General features: G+C 39.5%; 1 protein-coding gene across 5 annotated transcripts in view; it reads left to right on the top strand.

The window, feature by feature from the left end:
• Positions 1–16,465, top strand: part of gphnb (gephyrin b) — a 112,055-nt gene extending 95,590 nt beyond the window's left edge. For 4 of the 5 annotated variants that reach the window (XM_080883760.1, XM_080883758.1, XM_080883759.1 and 1 more), the window contains 14 exons: positions 425–467; positions 1,376–1,513; positions 4,924–5,016; positions 7,846–7,901; positions 8,438–8,557; positions 9,984–10,042; positions 10,359–10,512; positions 12,103–12,224; positions 12,402–12,489; positions 12,685–12,758; positions 12,893–12,957; positions 13,085–13,188; positions 14,583–14,679; positions 15,176–16,465. In XM_080883760.1, the coding sequence (XP_080739886.1) occupies positions 425–467; positions 1,376–1,513; positions 4,924–5,016; positions 7,846–7,901; positions 8,438–8,557; positions 9,984–10,042; positions 10,359–10,512; positions 12,103–12,224; positions 12,402–12,489; positions 12,685–12,758; positions 12,893–12,957; positions 13,085–13,188; positions 14,583–14,679; positions 15,176–15,309 (1,347 nt within the window). In that variant the 3' untranslated portion in view covers positions 15,310–16,465. Of the gene's footprint in view, positions 1–424; positions 468–1,375; positions 1,514–4,923; positions 5,017–7,845; positions 7,902–8,437; positions 8,558–9,983; positions 10,043–10,358; positions 10,513–12,102; positions 12,225–12,401; positions 12,490–12,684; positions 12,759–12,892; positions 12,961–13,084; positions 13,189–14,582; positions 14,680–15,175 lie in introns of all 5 variants that reach the window. The other variant, XM_080883761.1, reaches the window with a different exon arrangement.
• Positions 16,466–17,998: the final 1,533 nt, after the last annotated feature.

Raw genomic sequence — 17,998 nt, 5'->3', positions numbered from 1 at the left:
ATTTGGTGTTACACTGTAGCACAGTTAAAACATCTTGTGATACAATATTGTCACTCTGTATGTTGCTGCCTTTGTCCGTATATTCTTTAAAGTGCTTTAATTATAGTGTGACATGTCAGTGCATTTATCAGTGTGACAACCACCTGTGATATGATGATGTAGTGTACCGTAAGTGATCATAATGGTCATGGGGGAGATGTAACCATCTCCCAGCAGCAGGACAAAGTGCACAGTGTAGTGTGACGCAAGCTCTTGCCAGTGCTTCTGACTGTTGTATAAACAGCTTGTCATTTCAAGCATGTGAAAAGAGCAGCTTGGTTTATCTCAAATTACCACCACCTCTGCTCTCTCTCTCTCTCTTTCCTTTTCTCTTTCCTTTTGCCCTTTCTTGTCTTTCGTTCCCAATCACCCTCTCAATCCCCAGGTGCAGTCACGATGCAGCAGCAAAGAAAATATCCTAAGATCAAGTAAGCACCAACTTTCACGTTTCACATCTGCACGTCACAGACTGTGCCCTCTAACACTCAGATAGATTTTAAGTGTGTGTGTGTGTGGCTTCTGTGTTGCATTTACATGTCCCTGTGTGTTTGTGATGTTTTGCCAGAGGTTGTTAAGCCTCATGTTAAGCATCAGAATATGCTGTGGAAGCGTAAGTGTATGTTTAAAGGAGAGAAATTGGGTCAAGGGAAATCAAAGCACGGCGTCTATTCTTCGCTGTGAGGCAGAGCGAGTCAGAGAGAGATAAAGAGAGAAAGAAAGAGAGAGCAGATTACACATTAGTTACACCTTGCTTTGTTCCTTTTACCTTTGGAATTATTAGAGAGGTATTATTAGACCAACATGGCTGCTATCGAGCACCTCTGTCATCCAGCTGCGTTTCACAGGAACAAACAAACAGGACTGTTTTTTGCCAGTCCCTCCTCATGGCATTCAAATAGCACACATATGCCTACATGCAGCAAAAATAAGTCGTCTTAATCCAGTTTTCTTACCATGGTGTGAAGACATATTAGTTGATATATCCTTTTTTTATAATGATAATTTGTGCATTTTAACTGTATGTCATGTAGACTCTGGACTTAACAGCTGAAAATCCAGAGTGCGAGGTTCTGTTTGAGATTTTAAAATTGTTGTTCAGAGTTGTTCAGTTCCCTGCTTTTAGAGCCACGTAGATGCCTGCTGCCTTGGGAGTGAATCCCAGTAGAGTTCTCACTCTTCTCCTTCCTTATCTTCCAGTCTTCCTCTTTCAAAGTGTCTAAATAAAAATAAATACTTTTTCTCTTCTTTTTTTTTTAATTGTTCAAATTTAACATGGAGAATTAAACCTGATTTTGTGGATTTTATGACTACATCTGTATGTTTCACATCGTCTCAGGTCACAGTGCTGTGGACATCACCAAGGTGGCCCGGAGGCACCGTATGTCCCCCTTCCCCCTAACCTCCATGGACAAGGCCTTCATCACTGTGCTAGAGATGACTGCAGTCCTGGGCACTGAGATCATCAACTACAGGGGTGAGGAGGACAGATAGGTGGTTACCCTTTAAAGCCTGTAGCCATGCTGCTACAGAAAAGCTTCTAGTTTGTAAGTCTTTCCTTTTTTTGCATATCCAGCTCATATAGATGCTGGGATGTTGTGGTGGTACTCCTTTCTGATTGCTAAGTACACATGACAGCATTTAAACACCACCTGTTCACAACCAGACACCTCACTTAATCAGCAGTTCCTGTACGCAGGCCACGCTGTCAGTCACACAGACTCAGATTGTCTTTGCTACAAGGTCAAATGCATAACAAACAAATGACTTGCGTGTGTTGTTTGACTTCCCACAGCTTGTGAGACACTTTATACAGACAATGGATCCAATTTTTTGCTCACCTGATGCATTTGTTTGTTTATTCATTTATTAACATGTACCAGGTTGGAGTTTCGTTTTATTTCTCTGTAACCGACAGTGACATGCACGTGATTGTAGCTTTATTCCTTAGCCATAAGAGCGCTACTGTGTTTCCATCAGAGTACATTTCAGCTAAACACAACTGAATTCTACAAAAGCAAAAATTATCAGAATTGTGGCCCCAATATTATGTCAAAAGAATAGTGAAACTAATGTTTTTGTTACTTGAGGCATTTGAAATTGAGATCACAACACATCAAGAGACAAATTGAGGCTGAAGCTAGCTTTTGCTTCATGGGTATATGGGTCTATATATAACTTTTGTGTAGCAAATAGCTAAAGCCAGTAATTTTCAAAGTTGATAGTATACCAGGATTATTTACAGCTCATTTCCGCTGCCCCCAAGTGGTCAAAATAGTAACAATTTTTAATGCAGTTGCAAAACTAATTCCTGTTTATATAATTCTCAGTGTCTGTCATGACATTTGTATGTACACATTACTGCTTGTGTGTTCATGTCGCTGTATGAGTTAACTGTAGCAGTATTTTTGCATTGTGTGCTTACAAGTCTAAACAGACATCCAGATTCTAAGGTACAAACTTGCAAGACAAGTTTAGCACCTGAGGGTCTTGTCATCCTTCTGGCAGAGTGGCTTAAGTGCCAGCGGAGGATGACACAGAGTCAAGCTGAGGGCTAGAGGGGAAAACACAGTCTTTAATTCATCTGTAGAAACCGTAGCAAAGACTGGCGGCAATAATGGCCTGCAGCGCACATGACTTCTAGATCAATGATGGTAGCAGGAGCGCTTTCGTTTTCCAGGTGTAAAGTGATGTTTCATGTTATGGAATAGGGGACTGGATTGCAGGATTTGCAAGAGCACAGCTGGGTGGCGGACAGTTGGGTAAGGAAGAGAGAATGGGGGGATTTGAGAGATGAAATATTTAGACAGTCAACAGCTGGAGCAGCTCCCCTGCTGGATTTAGAACAGTGTGTGTGTGTTTGCTAATGGATGTGTATTCTGCATTTTTTGCATATAGTGAGTATTGAATTAGAGGTGTCTAGCGCTGATTTTATTGTTATAATTGGTTACTACATATTTCTACGTAAGCTATTACTGGAGGAATAGTATAAATTAATACTAGATCCCTGTTTATCTTTCTTATTGTATCGTAGAGACATTTGCTGTGATTCAGTACTTAAATATGAAGTTCTTGACAGTTTAATATTTAATGCTAAACAGTCTAAAACACTTTAAAGGAATAGTTTGAAATGCTTACTCTCTTTCACGCCCGGAATTAGACAGAAATATTTATCTGCATGTGAATTATGAAGCCCTAACTATCTGGAGGTTAACTTAGCCCAGCAATTGAAACAGGGAGAAAAACAACATGCTCGGTTACACTTGGTTGGTTTTAAACACAGAGACCTTCAGATTTTTTACTTCAGAGCAGTTTTAGTTTAGTCCGCCCTTGTTTTCAGGCTAAACGCTGGGCTAACCTCACTGGCTTTAAATGTACTTTTCTGCAAAGGCATGAGAGTGAGTCATTTCATCGAGTTTTAGTTAAGGAAGTGAGCGCATTTGTCAAAACAACAAAACAAAAAATTCATTTAGTTCCTCCCTATTTTCCTGTCATAATAACCAGTGTTATTGTTCTTAAATAGGGCTATTTCTTAAGCAGAAATCGTAGACATTAAAAGATTTAATAAACCTGTTTTGTTTTTTGTGTTTTTTACTTTATTTTTCCGATACATATTAGCTCACACTACTTTTTAAATTACTGACGTAAACATTTGCATTTCAACTGAATGAGACATTATTTTAACCACATCTGCTTTTATAAGTTTAAACTGATACACTTCAACAGACGAGGTGGTGTGAGGTTCAGTCTTATTGGCCTCAGAAACGCTGGGAACTGCTGGCTTAGACTGGTGTCCAGAACGTCTTACAAAAAGAGGTTCTTCTTTTTGAAAAGCACCTTATCAAACGTGCACTTTTCTGCTGCAACAAGACATCACCTCTGTTCTATTATTAGTCACAGCTCAGCTTCAGCACATGGTTTTAACAAGCTTTTCAGTTCCAGCTTGTGTGTAAAAATACACCAATTTAAATACTGTTAATATAGAGAAAAGATGGGAGGATTTGGACACGAGCATGTGTGCCTTTATCCATGATGGAGATGCATTATGTACAGCAAGGTCAAGGTCAAGGTCAGATTTATTTATATAGCACATTTCCAACAGCCGATGCTGCACAAAGTGCTTAACAATAACAATAAAATTAAAAACTACAGTGTAATACAATAATAACAATAGAAACAATAAAATAGAAGAATTGAAACAATACAGCAGCTCAGTATTCCTGTCATCTGCATGTGTGTGGGTGTCTGTATGCACATGCATATTTTTTCCCCTTAAACTCGTTGATATCAAAGCTTAGATCTTCATATTAACACCCACATAATCACAGCATGAAGGCTCAGCTATATATAGGCACACAGCAGCTTAAGGTATTTTAGTGCCTGGATCTTTTTTTCTCCCTCCACCCACTCTCCCTTCTGACTTCTATGTCTTTCTTTCCTTCCTTTACTTTCTCTGAGCCATTGTCTCAGTGAAGAGGCTCTGTATTTCCTCCCTGACATTTTTTAAGTTGTCTGGCTGTTGGAAATGCTAAAGAAATGTGCACATGAACATTTGCAAGCCCCCACTTGCGGTGTGCAAATCGGTAAACTGAGGTAAAATAGCGCAGTGTGCAAGTACATGTCCGTGTGTGCAGGTCAGGCGGTGAGTCATGCAGAGAGATGCTGATGCGTGGTGTCACACTATGGCTCTCTTTAAAACATGCACACACACACACACACGCATATACACACCTCCAGCTCAAACATTTCTCTGTATCTTCATCAGATGCACTGTTTCACCCTCTATGCCTCTGTCTCTCTTTCTCTCTCTAACTTTTGCTCTCTCCTTCCACCAATCTTCAACCAGCCTCTCCACTCCACACTCATGTTTTTCCTCTTCTTCTACAGATGGGATGGGTCGAGTCCTGGCTCAGGACGTTTACGCCAAAGACAACCTGCCACCCTTCCCTGCTTCTGTCAAGGACGGTTATGCTGTGAGAGGTAGGTAACATCAATTACGGCGGGTGATGCTAATTGAATAATATCCTCTCATTCTTGTCTTTGCCACATTTTGTTGCCCATCCATCTGACATCCTTTCAGTATTTAGTACTTTGGATCTTATCCTCAGTTTATCAAAAATGTACATAAGTGTAAATGTTGCAAGGATTATACTGTTATTTATGATATATAGCCCTTGTTGTGTTCAAATGACACATCTTACCTAAAAATCAAACACATTTATGTTTATTTTTAGTTGTTTACGGGTCCTTTTTTACCTCTTGTTATTACCATGAGAGCAATGAGACAGTAGGCCTGCTTAACCAGGTGTTCGTAAGTGCAAACTTTGCATGGTTATATGTAATTATTAAATGGAAACCATTTATAAAATTACATTTTACAAAGTCACAAGAAAACATAAACACTAACTGAAACAATACTGTTACAAACCTTACCTAAAAGAAAATCCTAAATATTTAGGAAATGTCTGTAGTTTTTTATTTTTATTATTAAATTTATATACACGTTTGTGCCTCATTATCATTTTTATTATATATAACAAATATCAAAAATTATTGAAAATTACTACTAATTACTGACTAACTGAAACTAAATGGAAATAAAATATTCATTTAAAAATTAAAACTAAAGAAAAATTCAAAACTGTACTGATTATGCTTTGCCGATCTAGTTAAACAAAAGTAACATAAAGAAGTGGATCACTTCAAAAGCAGTGCATATACTTAAGAGTAGTGGTGTCAGCGTTAGTGGTGTCACCCCATGCTGCACAGCGTCAACGCATTAGCGCGGTTAGCTCGTTAATGCGTAATGTGGTTATGGCGTTAACGCGCTTTTAACGAGATTAACGTTGACAGCACTATTAAAAAGTTGATGGACTGAGACTGAAGCTAACGTGTTAACAAGCTAACCGCGCTAATGCATTGACACCGTACAGCCCCACGCACAGGGTGATCCGTGCTAACTTGCTAACGGAGATTTGCCGCATTAATGCGGTTATGCCGTTAAAAGGTCATTTTAACGAGATTAACGCTGACAGCACTATTAAAAAGTTGATGGACTGAAACTGAAGCAAGTACAAACCTGAAAAGATGTGCAACCTTTTGATACAATTAAATAGTGTAAATAGATTGCACATTATTTTGAGGAAATACTGTGCACTCACACGTCCTTCCTCACATGGCGGATTGTGATTGATTCCCGTTAGGCACTGCTGCAGAATTTTTTCAACTGATCCGAGCATATTTATAAGGTATAACAGAGACAAAGCTTTAATAGTGAAATCTGACAGTTGAAAAGACAATTATGAAATAAGAAAACTAATCAAGGTTACTTTTTGAATTCTACCTCACATTGACGCAGCTGTACGTGCCTGTCATGTCATCTTATTCGTAAAGTCACTGCTGTGTAACAGAGCAGTGATGCTGCAGAAGGACTAACTGTTTCTGTCCCAGTGAGATCACTGCAGGACACCGGAGCAGGAAAAAACTGCTTGTTGGACAATGTAAAGGCTTTTTCTGTCGCTGTGATTGAACGGTGATCCTTTCAATTATTGTACATAAACGAGGCTGTCCTCCACAGCTGCCAGGTGGCAAGAGATAATTCTCAAATGGTGGAGGATTTACCTTTGTTCAGACATCCAACTCTCAGAGTTTCATCCTTATGGCTGTTAGAACTCCTTTCTAGTGTTTTTCTAGGTGAGATTCAGAAGACGTTGGTTGAGATTTTCTGTCAGTATTTTAAATGAAGGGAGTCCTGTTAAGCACTGAGGGCTCTGTTAACCTGAAGAACAGGGTGACAACTCGCTGACTTCAGGCAGCTCAAAACCTCCTGTACATAACATCTGCTGTTGGTTCCTACTGAACGAGTAGGAGGAGAAGAATACCACAGATCTCTCAGGATTTTCTGCATCTGTCCTAAGGGCCTGTTGCCTGCTAAAGGATACGTGTGTTTTTTAGAAATTATAGTGCTTAAAATATGGGTCTGAAAAGAGTCTGTTGTCTAGAGCTTGAATTTTTCCTTTTACCAAAGTGTAGCTTCTGCCTTTTATTGTCACTTTAAGTAATAAAAAGCACCAAGAAGCTGACAAATTAGCCTTGGTTAACATCCAAAAAGTGATCAGGGAAGTCCTGGGTTCTGCTACGTGTGTAGTGTGAACAGGTAAAAATGCAGTAGATGTTAATACTAAGAACTGCATTGGTATGAAGCAGAGTTAGATGAGGAGAGATGCTCCATAAAAACCCATAGAAACTTATATTTCCATCATGGCTCTCAGGTTTTTCCCAAAAATGTGAAAAACCTCTTCATGTCAAAACAGATTTTTGATGTCATCAATGGGATTTTTTAAACTTTCTGCACTAAAGAGAATGGCAGATTCACCCGGCAAGGACATTTTTAATGTCAAAGGATGCAGTATATCCGTGTTCAAAGAGCATCTTGTGATGACTTTCGTTCCTCTTTCTGTGTGTTTGTTAATTGATAAAGAGGGATGCTAAAAATGATTCTTGATTTCTCAATTTTTGTGTTTGCTCTGGTCGGTCACAGTACTTGGCTGCAGTAACAATAAGGGTTGGGCTGTGCAAAGGCTATCAGACTGATTTTTGATTAAAACTGTAAAAATCTGCTTGCCCTGGTAGTACTGTTTGTGTCTATTTTGGAGATGTTTAATAAACTTTTCCCCCCAGATCTTGTTTTTATCATTTCCCACTGTATTTTACCAAAAGAAATGACTCAGCTCAATACACACTCCCACACACCCACAGGTTTTCGCCTGCACTCGTGCGTAATACTTTTCAATCTTTCTTTTATTCTAGCGGCTGACGGCCCAGGCGACCGCTTCATCATTGGAGAGTCCCAAGCTGGAGAGCAGGTTTGTGTCCACGCTGACACCTCTGCAAGCACACAAAGACACCCTCACTCACACAGTCGGTCTCACACAAACACCCACATAAGCTGGATATGAAAATAAAGTACTTCACTTTTGCCCTTCACCTTATGCCTTGACCAGCCTGTAATTGCACATCAGTGTGTTCCCTTAGCAGGTGATGAAAAGCCCTTCGCACCAAAGCATGGCCAGAAAGTCAAAGTGTAAACACATGAGATCACTGAGACAAAAGTAAGCCTGACATATTTTCGACAACCCCTCACATCTCCTCTCAAACAGCATCACCACACATTCAAGCATCTGTTTCCTGTTTGCCTTTATAAGCTCTTAAAATTGCAATTATGATGTACATAAAGTCAGTTTTCTGTTTTATTGTATAGATTACTTCAGTCACAAACAGTCCGTCATTTATTCCATAACACCTATGGGTTAAATGTTAACCCAGTGTTTGAAATTTGACATGATATTGTTTGTCCTTTCCTGTATCTTTGACTTATGTTTACCTTTCTGTGTTTGCACAGCCCACCCAGACAGTGATGCCTGGCCAAGTGATGAGGGTGACGACGGGTGCCCCTATACCCTGTGGGGCAGATGCTGTAGTCCAGGTGGAAGATACCGAGCTCCTCCGCGAATCAGAAGACGTGAGCGTGAAGTTTCATGCTAAATGAAGGACAGTCAGAATCAGAACGCTAAAAGGCCTTAGTATGCTCATTTCCAGCTTCATATTTTGAATCTAAAACTACTCAGTTTTCCATGATTCATAGTTTTAAAAAGTAATAATTATTATTATATACTGGCCTTTGATGCAGTGTCTGGGTTCATCTACTGTCTGAACAAGATTGTTAAGCGCATGTCTCTTTAAGGCCCGAGGCCTGCTTTCTTTTAATTGGTTGCCCCTCACCTGGCTATTGCAAGCAATGCCCACTACATGTAAGCACCAATTCCACACCACAGACACAGCTAAGGGCACACCTGGCCATAAAAGGAAATCCATCCCAAGCTGATGTTAGCTTGGTCAAGAGAAGAAAAACATTAGAAGCCAAACATCCATGGCGCCCTCAAGCCCAAGCTTTTGTCTCACTTCCTTTTTAACATGCCAGTATCTTTATTAAAAACTTCAGCTATGTTTATTATAACCATCCTATAAGGTTGTCTTTAACCCAAACCTGTGAAAGGTTTCATTTAATTCAGTTCAGTTTTATTCATATAGTGCCAAATTACAACAGCAGTAAACTCAAATCACTTTATGTTGTAAGGTAAAGACAAGAAAACCCTAACGATCAGCTGACCCCCATGACCTAGCACTTGGCGACAGTCGGAAGGAAAAACTCAATTTTAACAGGAAGAAAGCTCCAGGAGAACCATGCTCAGGCAGTCTGGTTCAGGCAGTGATCGGTTGGGATTCTCTCTGTGTACTGCAACTGCTTCCCAAATTCCAAATACATGAATGCTAGGTTAACTGTCTATGTGTTGGAGCTGCAAGAGACTGGTGACATGTCCACTATGTGCCCGTCACCCAGTGACATCTGGGATGGGCTCCAGTCATGGACAATTTCAAGCTCTCAAATTTGTGGGATAGCAGTTTGGGGATAGCCTCTTCCTGTTTCAACATGACTGCAGACCAAAGCAGTTCATAAAGACAGTAAACAAATTTGGTGTGGAAGAACTTTACTGGCCAGCACAGAGTCATGACCTCAACCCGACAGACCACCTTTGGGATCAATTAGAGCGGAGACTGTGAGCCAGGCCTTCTCATCTAACACTGTCTGACCTCACAAATGTGCATCTAGGAGGAATGGTCAAAAATTCCCATAAACAAACCTATGAAAAGCCCTCCCAGAAGAATTCAAACTTCTCATAGCTGCAAACAGCAGATCAGCATAATGTTAAACCTTATGGATTAGGAATGGGATGCCACTCAAGTGCATATATGTGTGAAGGGAAACAAGTGACTACTTTTGGCAATATAGTGTCTTTTATCCTAGAAATGGACAGAATACTGAAAGCATCATTTTCTTATCTGTCACTGACCCAGCCTGTTCAATGTGATAAATGTTTTTCCGGTAGGGGACGGAGGAGCTGGAGGTACGAATCCTAGTACAAGCTCGCCCAGGGCAGGACATCAGGTTAGTCCGTGACTGAGATGTTTGCTATGTATTATACTTATTAAATACTGTAAGGCTGGAAGACACTGTTGGGAGTTAACTTGAAAAAGATTAATGCAAGGTATAGTGCACCACTACTACTGCCGTTATTATAATTCTGTCTGTCTGCATGTTTTTGATTATTATTGTTCTTTATTTAACATTATAATAATGATGAAGACTGAAGGAAAACAGATGCTTAGAACACATTTCATGTCTTTACCAGAACATCTATGGTGAATGTAGCAGTACCCTTGTTCTTGCAGGCTTTAAATGTTTAGTGCCCATCTCTTCATAGGCCTATCGGTCACGACATCAAGCGTGGCGAGTGCGTGCTGGCCAAGGGCACCCATATGGGCCCATCTGAAATTGGCCTCCTGGCCACTGTTGGAGTTACAGAGGTGGAGGTCCAAAAATTCCCTGTGGTGGCCGTCATGTCCACAGGAAATGAGGTAAAGGTTAAGAAAATCTTAGTTTTTGTTGTGGTGAATTATGCCTCTCGACTTGGCTGCGAAAGGTACAACAGTATGCCTTTTTTTCCTAACAACACACCACGTTCATATTTATGCACAATCACCATTGTTTGCTTTGGCTGGCGACAACAGAACATCATTTAGAAGTGAATGTGCAGTCAGCTGTTTCACATGTGCTTTCAGTTGTGAAGAACGTGTTTATCTGTGACCAGGTGGTTTCGTTTAAACAGTAGAGTCAGATTTGTGCATTTTCTGTGTGACTAATGCGCAGTTTAAATTTCATGGGGTGCATGAATATGCATAGCTCTCCATTTTCAGGGCCGTGCAGACCCATATTTAAACTTTATCACCTGTTTGTTAGCATATTTCACTCATCTGCCGTCTTATGAAGTAGAGGATTAGATGCAGCTACATTTTATTCATGAGCACTTATTTTGGTGGCAGTGGACAAAAAAAATCCATGATATCCTTTTAACATGTTGTGATTCAAAGATTTTAAGATACAACTAGACTTCTGTACCTCTTCAGTGTTCCAGTTTCAGATATTACAAAACCTAATCCATGACGGCAGACTTTGGCTAATTGAAGCTCTTTTCCAACCTGATCAGGTGATGTGCTATAAAGAGTGTCATGGTGCCACATGGAAGTAAGATGTGGTGGCACCGTCAGTTAAGCGTAGCGCTTTTAGAACATGAAGCTGAAAGACTGCATGAACCACATGCGTATGCCCGTGTTCATCTCATGGAAGGACTAAGAAAAGGAGAGGGGCAATGGAAAAGCAGTGACTCTAAGATATTGGCTGATATTAGCTTTTTCTGATATATCAGTGTCTGCATTGATAACAGCCAATAAATGAGCATTTAAAAAGTAATGAATATGATGAAAGACCAGGTTGACAACATGGTGACAGGTGGGTTTGTAATACAAGAAGAAGAGTCAGGTGGATCGTAAAAATAATCGTGCAATTAAAATGTTTATTTTTAAAAAGCATTTTCATATTATTTTTGTAAAGACTCTTACATAATTACACGCAGTAAATGTTAAGGAAATCTGTCTGTTGCAACATTGTGTATTTCAGACTTTTAAATGTGTCAGTCATGTTCTACTGTTTAGTCTTAAAATGTGACAAAATGGTGACAAGAGCACCTCACAAGTTCCCAGAGGCCAAGCTGACATCTTTAAAGTGCATTGGTTTAGATGACACTAACTTTAGCACGAACAACAGATGGGTGTTGCTAATTTGAAACTTCAGAAAGTGTTTTTTTCTCAGTTTTAAAGTATTATTTTATGCAGCATTTTTAACTCAAGGGTAATAGAACCAAAGCAGATTTATTCAGTACAGAGAGCATGTTAAATATAGTAACTACATGACTGGGTACAAAAATGAAAAAGTTTGCATAAGGATTATAATATTGTCTCATCTTCCAGCAGAATAATTATTTTTTTACTTACCAGACCTCATCGCAAATCAAAAAGATGCAGAATGATTTATTTAATGATTTTCACAACTAATAATAAAAGATTGCCATCAAATAGGAGTTTCTAACATGTGATTTGTTTGGGCGATAGCTTCTGAACCCAGAAGATGACCTCCATCCTGGAAAGATCAGGGACAGCAATCGCTCCACCCTGTTGGCCACAATTCAGGAACATGGCTACCCCACTATCAATCTGGGCATCGTGGGAGACAAGTATGCCGTCAGATCTTGCCTCTGCCACAGTTCCCTTTAGCTATGCTTTTGTCCTTTTAATAAGCCCTGTGTACTTATCCAAAGATAGGCCAGTTTTCTCATTTTCTGTGATTTCTCTGTCCTGGGTGTCGCGGGGGGCTTGACATTTGTATGTATATGTTTGTCTGTGCCCTGCAGCCCCGATGACCTTCTCAACGCTCTGAATGAAGGCATCAGCCGTGCTGATGTCATCATCACCTCAGGAGGAGTGTCTATGGGAGAGAAGGTACAGTGGCAGAAAGTCCAGTGGTAGAGTTGTGTTGTACTGACACCATGTGGTAGCTGATAGCCAGACAGCTGAGCTTCACAGTTCGTTTGAGTTCATTATTTTATGAAACACATTTTTTGGAGTACTTGTTCTTCATGTCTGTTGAGTATTCTTAAGGATTTTAATTTTCTTTCTTTCTAACATCATTTTTAGGACTACCTTAAGCAGGTGCTGGATATCGATCTTCATGCTCAGATCCATTTTGGTCGTGTGTTCATGAAACCAGGGTAAGAAAAAGAATCCGCTTCAAAAGTGCTTCACAAACAATACATACAAATGACATGCAGAAGGAGTCATGTGGTGTAAAATGACAGCCGGTGGAGAATTTAGAAATTATGTTTGTTTTTGTCTTTTTTTCCAGTCTCCCAACAACTTTTGCCACGTTGGACATAGATGGTGCTCGCAAACTAATCTTTGCCCTCCCAGGTAGTGTGTGAAGTTGAGAGAAAGAGTGATTCACTCCGCTGTTTGCGCAGAGATGTTACTCACATATTTCCCCCCCCCCTTGCTTTCTCTCCTCGCCCTCTTCTCTCTGTCCCCCCGTCTGTCCTAGGAAATCCCGTGTCTGCTGTTGTCACCTGTAATCTTTTTGTCATCCCTGCCTTGAGAAAGATGCAGGGTATTTTGGACCCCAGGCCCACCATCATCAAAGCGAGGGTAGGACACACAGGGCAACTGGGACATCCTGACTTCATCGCGTTCCCAAGTGCAAAAAGTGTCCTTTGCTCCTGTGAGGGATGATTCAAAGTCGCTGTTGTAACAAATAGGCTTTAAGAGTGTCGATGCAATCAGCTGCAACAGAGAGAATATATAATATATGGGGACATTTACAGTTATGTTTATACGTAAAAAAACAGGGTGTATTATTGCAGCCCGTTGCAGCCATGATTTGATATAATTTTCATCATCTGCTTGATACATATTTATGACCACAGTGTTTTGCTCTGATTTGACAGAGGAACCAATCACGGCCCACACTGACCCAAAGGCCTGCTCCCCGGTCATGAATATTCATAACTGTAGAGTGAGAAAATCATATCACGATAATACACAGTGAGCACACACAGCCTATGTCCCCAACTAACATCATGGAGTGAGCAATCTGGTCCCCTGCCATTATGGGTGCTATTCAGGGTGCAGTGTTACATCATTTGCTGTTATAAAGCAGTTAGAAATCAACTTGAACACATTACTGCCACTTAGGGGTGCAAATGATGGCCTTCGCCAGATGTAGCCAGACAATTTCCCAAAGCAGATGGCATCAGACACAGGTCAGATAATACTCTGAGAAAACCTTTCCTTTTGCCAGCAAACTTAGATAATCTTTGAACTAATGTATTTGCCCTGTTTTAAATGTGTTTGGCAGAATTTTATCCAACTTGCTTACATTTTGTGACAGTTCAGATCTGGATTTTTGCCATTAGAAGATTTGTGTGTGTACATGTGTGTTTAGCCTATAGACTGTATATAAAAGATGGCTGTAGCTCTGAAGATTACTGCACTCTGTTTTTTTTAGAAGAGGCCATATTTGGACGAGCCTGGTTTTTTCACTTCTGCTAGGCTTTAAATTATAGCTCTGTTGGAATTCACTTGGTATAGATATGCCATCTATTGTGTGGCATTCAAGACCGAGGAAGGTTGTTTATTATTCAACTTCTGGGACTTGGTTGAAAATTAAAAGACATGCTAAATAAACATGAAGTGTGACTGAGTCCAAAAGCTTGTCCAGACCAGAGTGCACAGGAAAGTCGGAAAGAAAGTCATGCATGTTTTAGATTGTGGCTTTCATCAGCATCTTTAGCATTTTGTAATCAGTGTACGTGAACATCTGAACTCAAGCAAGACTCCTGTTGTGACTTTTGTCTTTGTGGTTCCAGGTAACAGTAACATGAGAGCCAGATGGATTCCAAGAAATTGTCTGAAAGCAAATTTTGCATTTTTTTCTCCACTACATTGGGTGTATCCTCTTCAATTTCATACTTCAAGCACAGTGGTGATTAAAAAAGGGTGATGCAGCATTAGAATTTATGTTGTGTGTTTCTTCGCTCTAGTTGTCTTGTGATGTGAAGCTGGACCCTCGCCCTGAATACCACCGCTGCATTTTGACATGGCATCACCAGGAGCCTCTGCCGTGGGCACAGAGCACAGGTATAAAACCAGCATCTGTGGGGGGAAAATAACATTTGAGCACAATGATAAAATAACACTCATAGGTGTGGTTAGTTTTATAGTGATTTACAAAAATTGTGTTGTTTTTTTAAACATAAGTGCAATCATTTAAGAACACCTTAAATTATCAGGACTGACAAGACTGGCAGCAGTTTCTTAGACGAGTTTGAAGATCAGCATTTCGATTCCCAGTCATGTAAACGTGTGATCATTTTGGCCGTTTAGTATTCGTCAGAGTGGAAATAATAAAGAGACTTACCAGTGTTCACAATCTCTATATGGAACACGGAGCAGAAGTAGACATGATTCCATACTAGGCTCGCCTCGGGGTTTCTTTGATTTACTGCAGGTGAAACTACTTCAAATACATGGTTTCTGTAGTTTTTGAATACTAGCCAGTTTGGCAGTGGAAAAAATAAAAACTGCTCTTTTTAACAGCAATTATTGTTTCCCCTCATCATCTTTTCTGATGCAGGGAACCAGGTGAACAGCAGACTGATGAGCATGCGCAGTGCTAACGGGCTCCTGATGCTACCTCCGAAAACAGAGCAATACGTGGAGCTGCACAAGGGCGAGGTGGTCGACGTCATGGTCATCGGCCGGCTATGATGTCATAACGGAGGGACGGAGAAACGGCGTCACATAGCGAGGGAATGGGTGGTTCACGGTGCATGTCCACATATCATTGACTATTCTGTAATATGCAACGGCACAGCTAGTTTTTATTGATTTGGATAACGTTGAGGTATAGTCAACATCTTGATCACAACCTAGATACATATGAAAAAACTAATTTAAAAAGATTATAGTATTTCAAACAAAGAAAATATAACTTTTAATGAAAAAAATCTAATTATAAAAAGAGATTTATTCTGTAATATATTATTATGATTATTCTTATTATTATTATCATTATTCTTATTATTATCATTATTATATTAAGGCAACTTTGTTCCTTTCATTGCAATTGCTTTGTGTGTTCAATGCTAGACCTTATCTATAGCAGTAGCATTTTAATAGACAGCTGTAGGTGCCTGCCAGGACAAAAAAAAGAAAAAAAAAGAAAATTATTATTTTCTCATCTTTAGTGGGAAAAAAAAATACTCTGTTTTATGAAAATAAAGAAAACACAGAGGAAGGCTCCAGATTCCCCACGGTGCTCAGCTAAGAGGAAGAGGGGGGGCACATAAAGGCCACTTCCTCTTTGGAGTGCCCATCAAGGTGACACTTCTGTTTTTCTCTCATTAGTATGCATCATAATGGCTTCACAAAGAGCTTTGCTTGTTGTTTATCTTGTGAGTCTTGTTTATGTGCGCAGTGCCAAATGCCTGGGCAAGGAAGAGGCGGTGTCGGGGAGGGTGGGGAGGGGGGGGGGCACACCCCAGTCGGCCCAGGACCCTAAAGCTTCCTTATATTCATGGTGACCGGGTGTAAACTCCGTCCCAAACCCCACCACGAGCGAGCTGAACCTGGGAAAAATAATCTTTTATTTGATCAACTATTTAAGAAAAAAAAAATGAAAGAAAAGAAACAGCTTCTTTAAGTGCTGACAGCCTTTTTAACCAACTTCACAAAAAATGTACAGAAAAAAATAAGAATCATATTGTACAGATATATGTGACCAGCACTCCTAAGGAAATTATTAAGCAATGAGGAGACATTGAACAACGCTGTACTATAACATTTTCTGTAATGAAATGAAACTGATGAAAGAGACTACGAAAATAAAATCCTTGATCATTATGTAAAAAAAACAAGTTCTTGTTGGGTTTCCTTTTTTTTTTAAATAAAATATATCTAATGAAAAAGCAGTGAATTTCTTCATTGGGGCTAAAAGTAGCGTGAAGGTTAGAGGAGTGTATGAATGAATCAAGAGTTTACCAGCCTTAACAATCACTGATCATAACAAGAGGGACTCAGTGAATACAGTTATTAAATATGGATTTGACTAAATATTCAAGAAAAATCACAATTTCTGTTTATTTCTTTGGTTTGTGACTTTTAACTTAAAGGGTCCAAAGAATTTCAGCTTTCCACTATTTTACAGTTTTTCTATCCCTTTATTTTTCTCATCCTCCTTAGGAGTAGCATGTAAAGTTGTTAAAACTAGGGTCTGTTTTTTAATACTGAACTAATGTGGTTTCATTTATATGACTTTGAATGGACATTGCTGTGCAAAAGTTTTGAGTCATTGCTCATTTCTTAAGATTTTACTTCCAAGGAGCCAGACTTCTTGTAGTGGTCTTGAGCAATAGTTCTTCGGGCTTTCTGAGGGGCTTTCAAAGTCTTTCTTCGGACACTGGCTGATTTTTCCTTCTTTAAGCTACTTAACTCTGACCTGTAAATCATTCAACAATATCACACCTAACTCGAGAGATGAACCAGTGTTGTGGCTACACATATCAGAAAACTTATCAAGGAACCAATTTTAAATTGTATCTTTAGGCACGTCGTTACTAGCAGCCTGTCACAAGAAAAGATTTATTTATTTCCATTTCTTTACTTGAATCTACAAAAAAATGACATAAAGAAGAGGAAAAAAATCTAACACAACCTAAGAGAAGCATGTAGACCTTCAGTGTATCCATCTGCAGTTCACTATCCATCTTGTCTTGAGGTCTTGTTTGATGCATAACTGGATAGTCAGTCATGGCTTGGTTTACCCAAAGCCCAGACCTCAAAATTATTGAAGCAGTGTGGGATCATCTCAACAGAGAAAAGAACAAAAGGCACCGAAATTCCAAAAGAGAGGTTTGAATGTCCTTCAAGAAGCCCGAAAAGCTATTCCTGAAGACTACTTAAAGAAATTATAAGAGAGTTTGCTGATCTGAGTGGATACTAATGGAAAAGGGGCTTAAGAGAGGCTGTGGTGAGAAATAAAAGTGATCATACCAAATATTGACTTTCAAGCTCATTAGAATTATACCAACTTGGTTTTGCCTCAATGCATTTCCATGTATGTTTGCGCATGTTTCAATAAATCACTGCATCTGTTTCCCATTTTCTTAGCATGTATAGAAAAAAATAGAGATGGCTTGAGATTTTTTCACAGTTTAACGGTTTTTACACTGTTAATTTTTTTTTATTTATTTTTGCGGTTACTTTTTTAGTACTTCTTTTACTCACTGCTCCTTAGATAAACATGAAAAAATCAGTTGCATTGGAAGAGCCTAGGAGGTTTTAACTGTCTATCTTTCTAGGGAAGCTAAGTATTTAAGAATTGGGAACTGGCAGAAGGGAGCCTAACAAGGAAAAGAGGTTAAGCACAAAAGTGTCAGAAAGGATTAACCAAATAGAA

Source organism: Rhamphochromis sp. 'chilingali', assembly GCF_963969265.1.
Source record: "Rhamphochromis sp. 'chilingali' genome assembly, chromosome: 5".
In the NCBI taxonomy this organism is placed as follows: Eukaryota; Metazoa; Chordata; class Actinopteri; order Cichliformes; family Cichlidae; genus Rhamphochromis; species Rhamphochromis sp. 'chilingali'.
The sequence above is the reverse complement of the archived record's forward strand: the minus strand, read 5'-3'. Positions and strand labels throughout refer to the sequence as shown.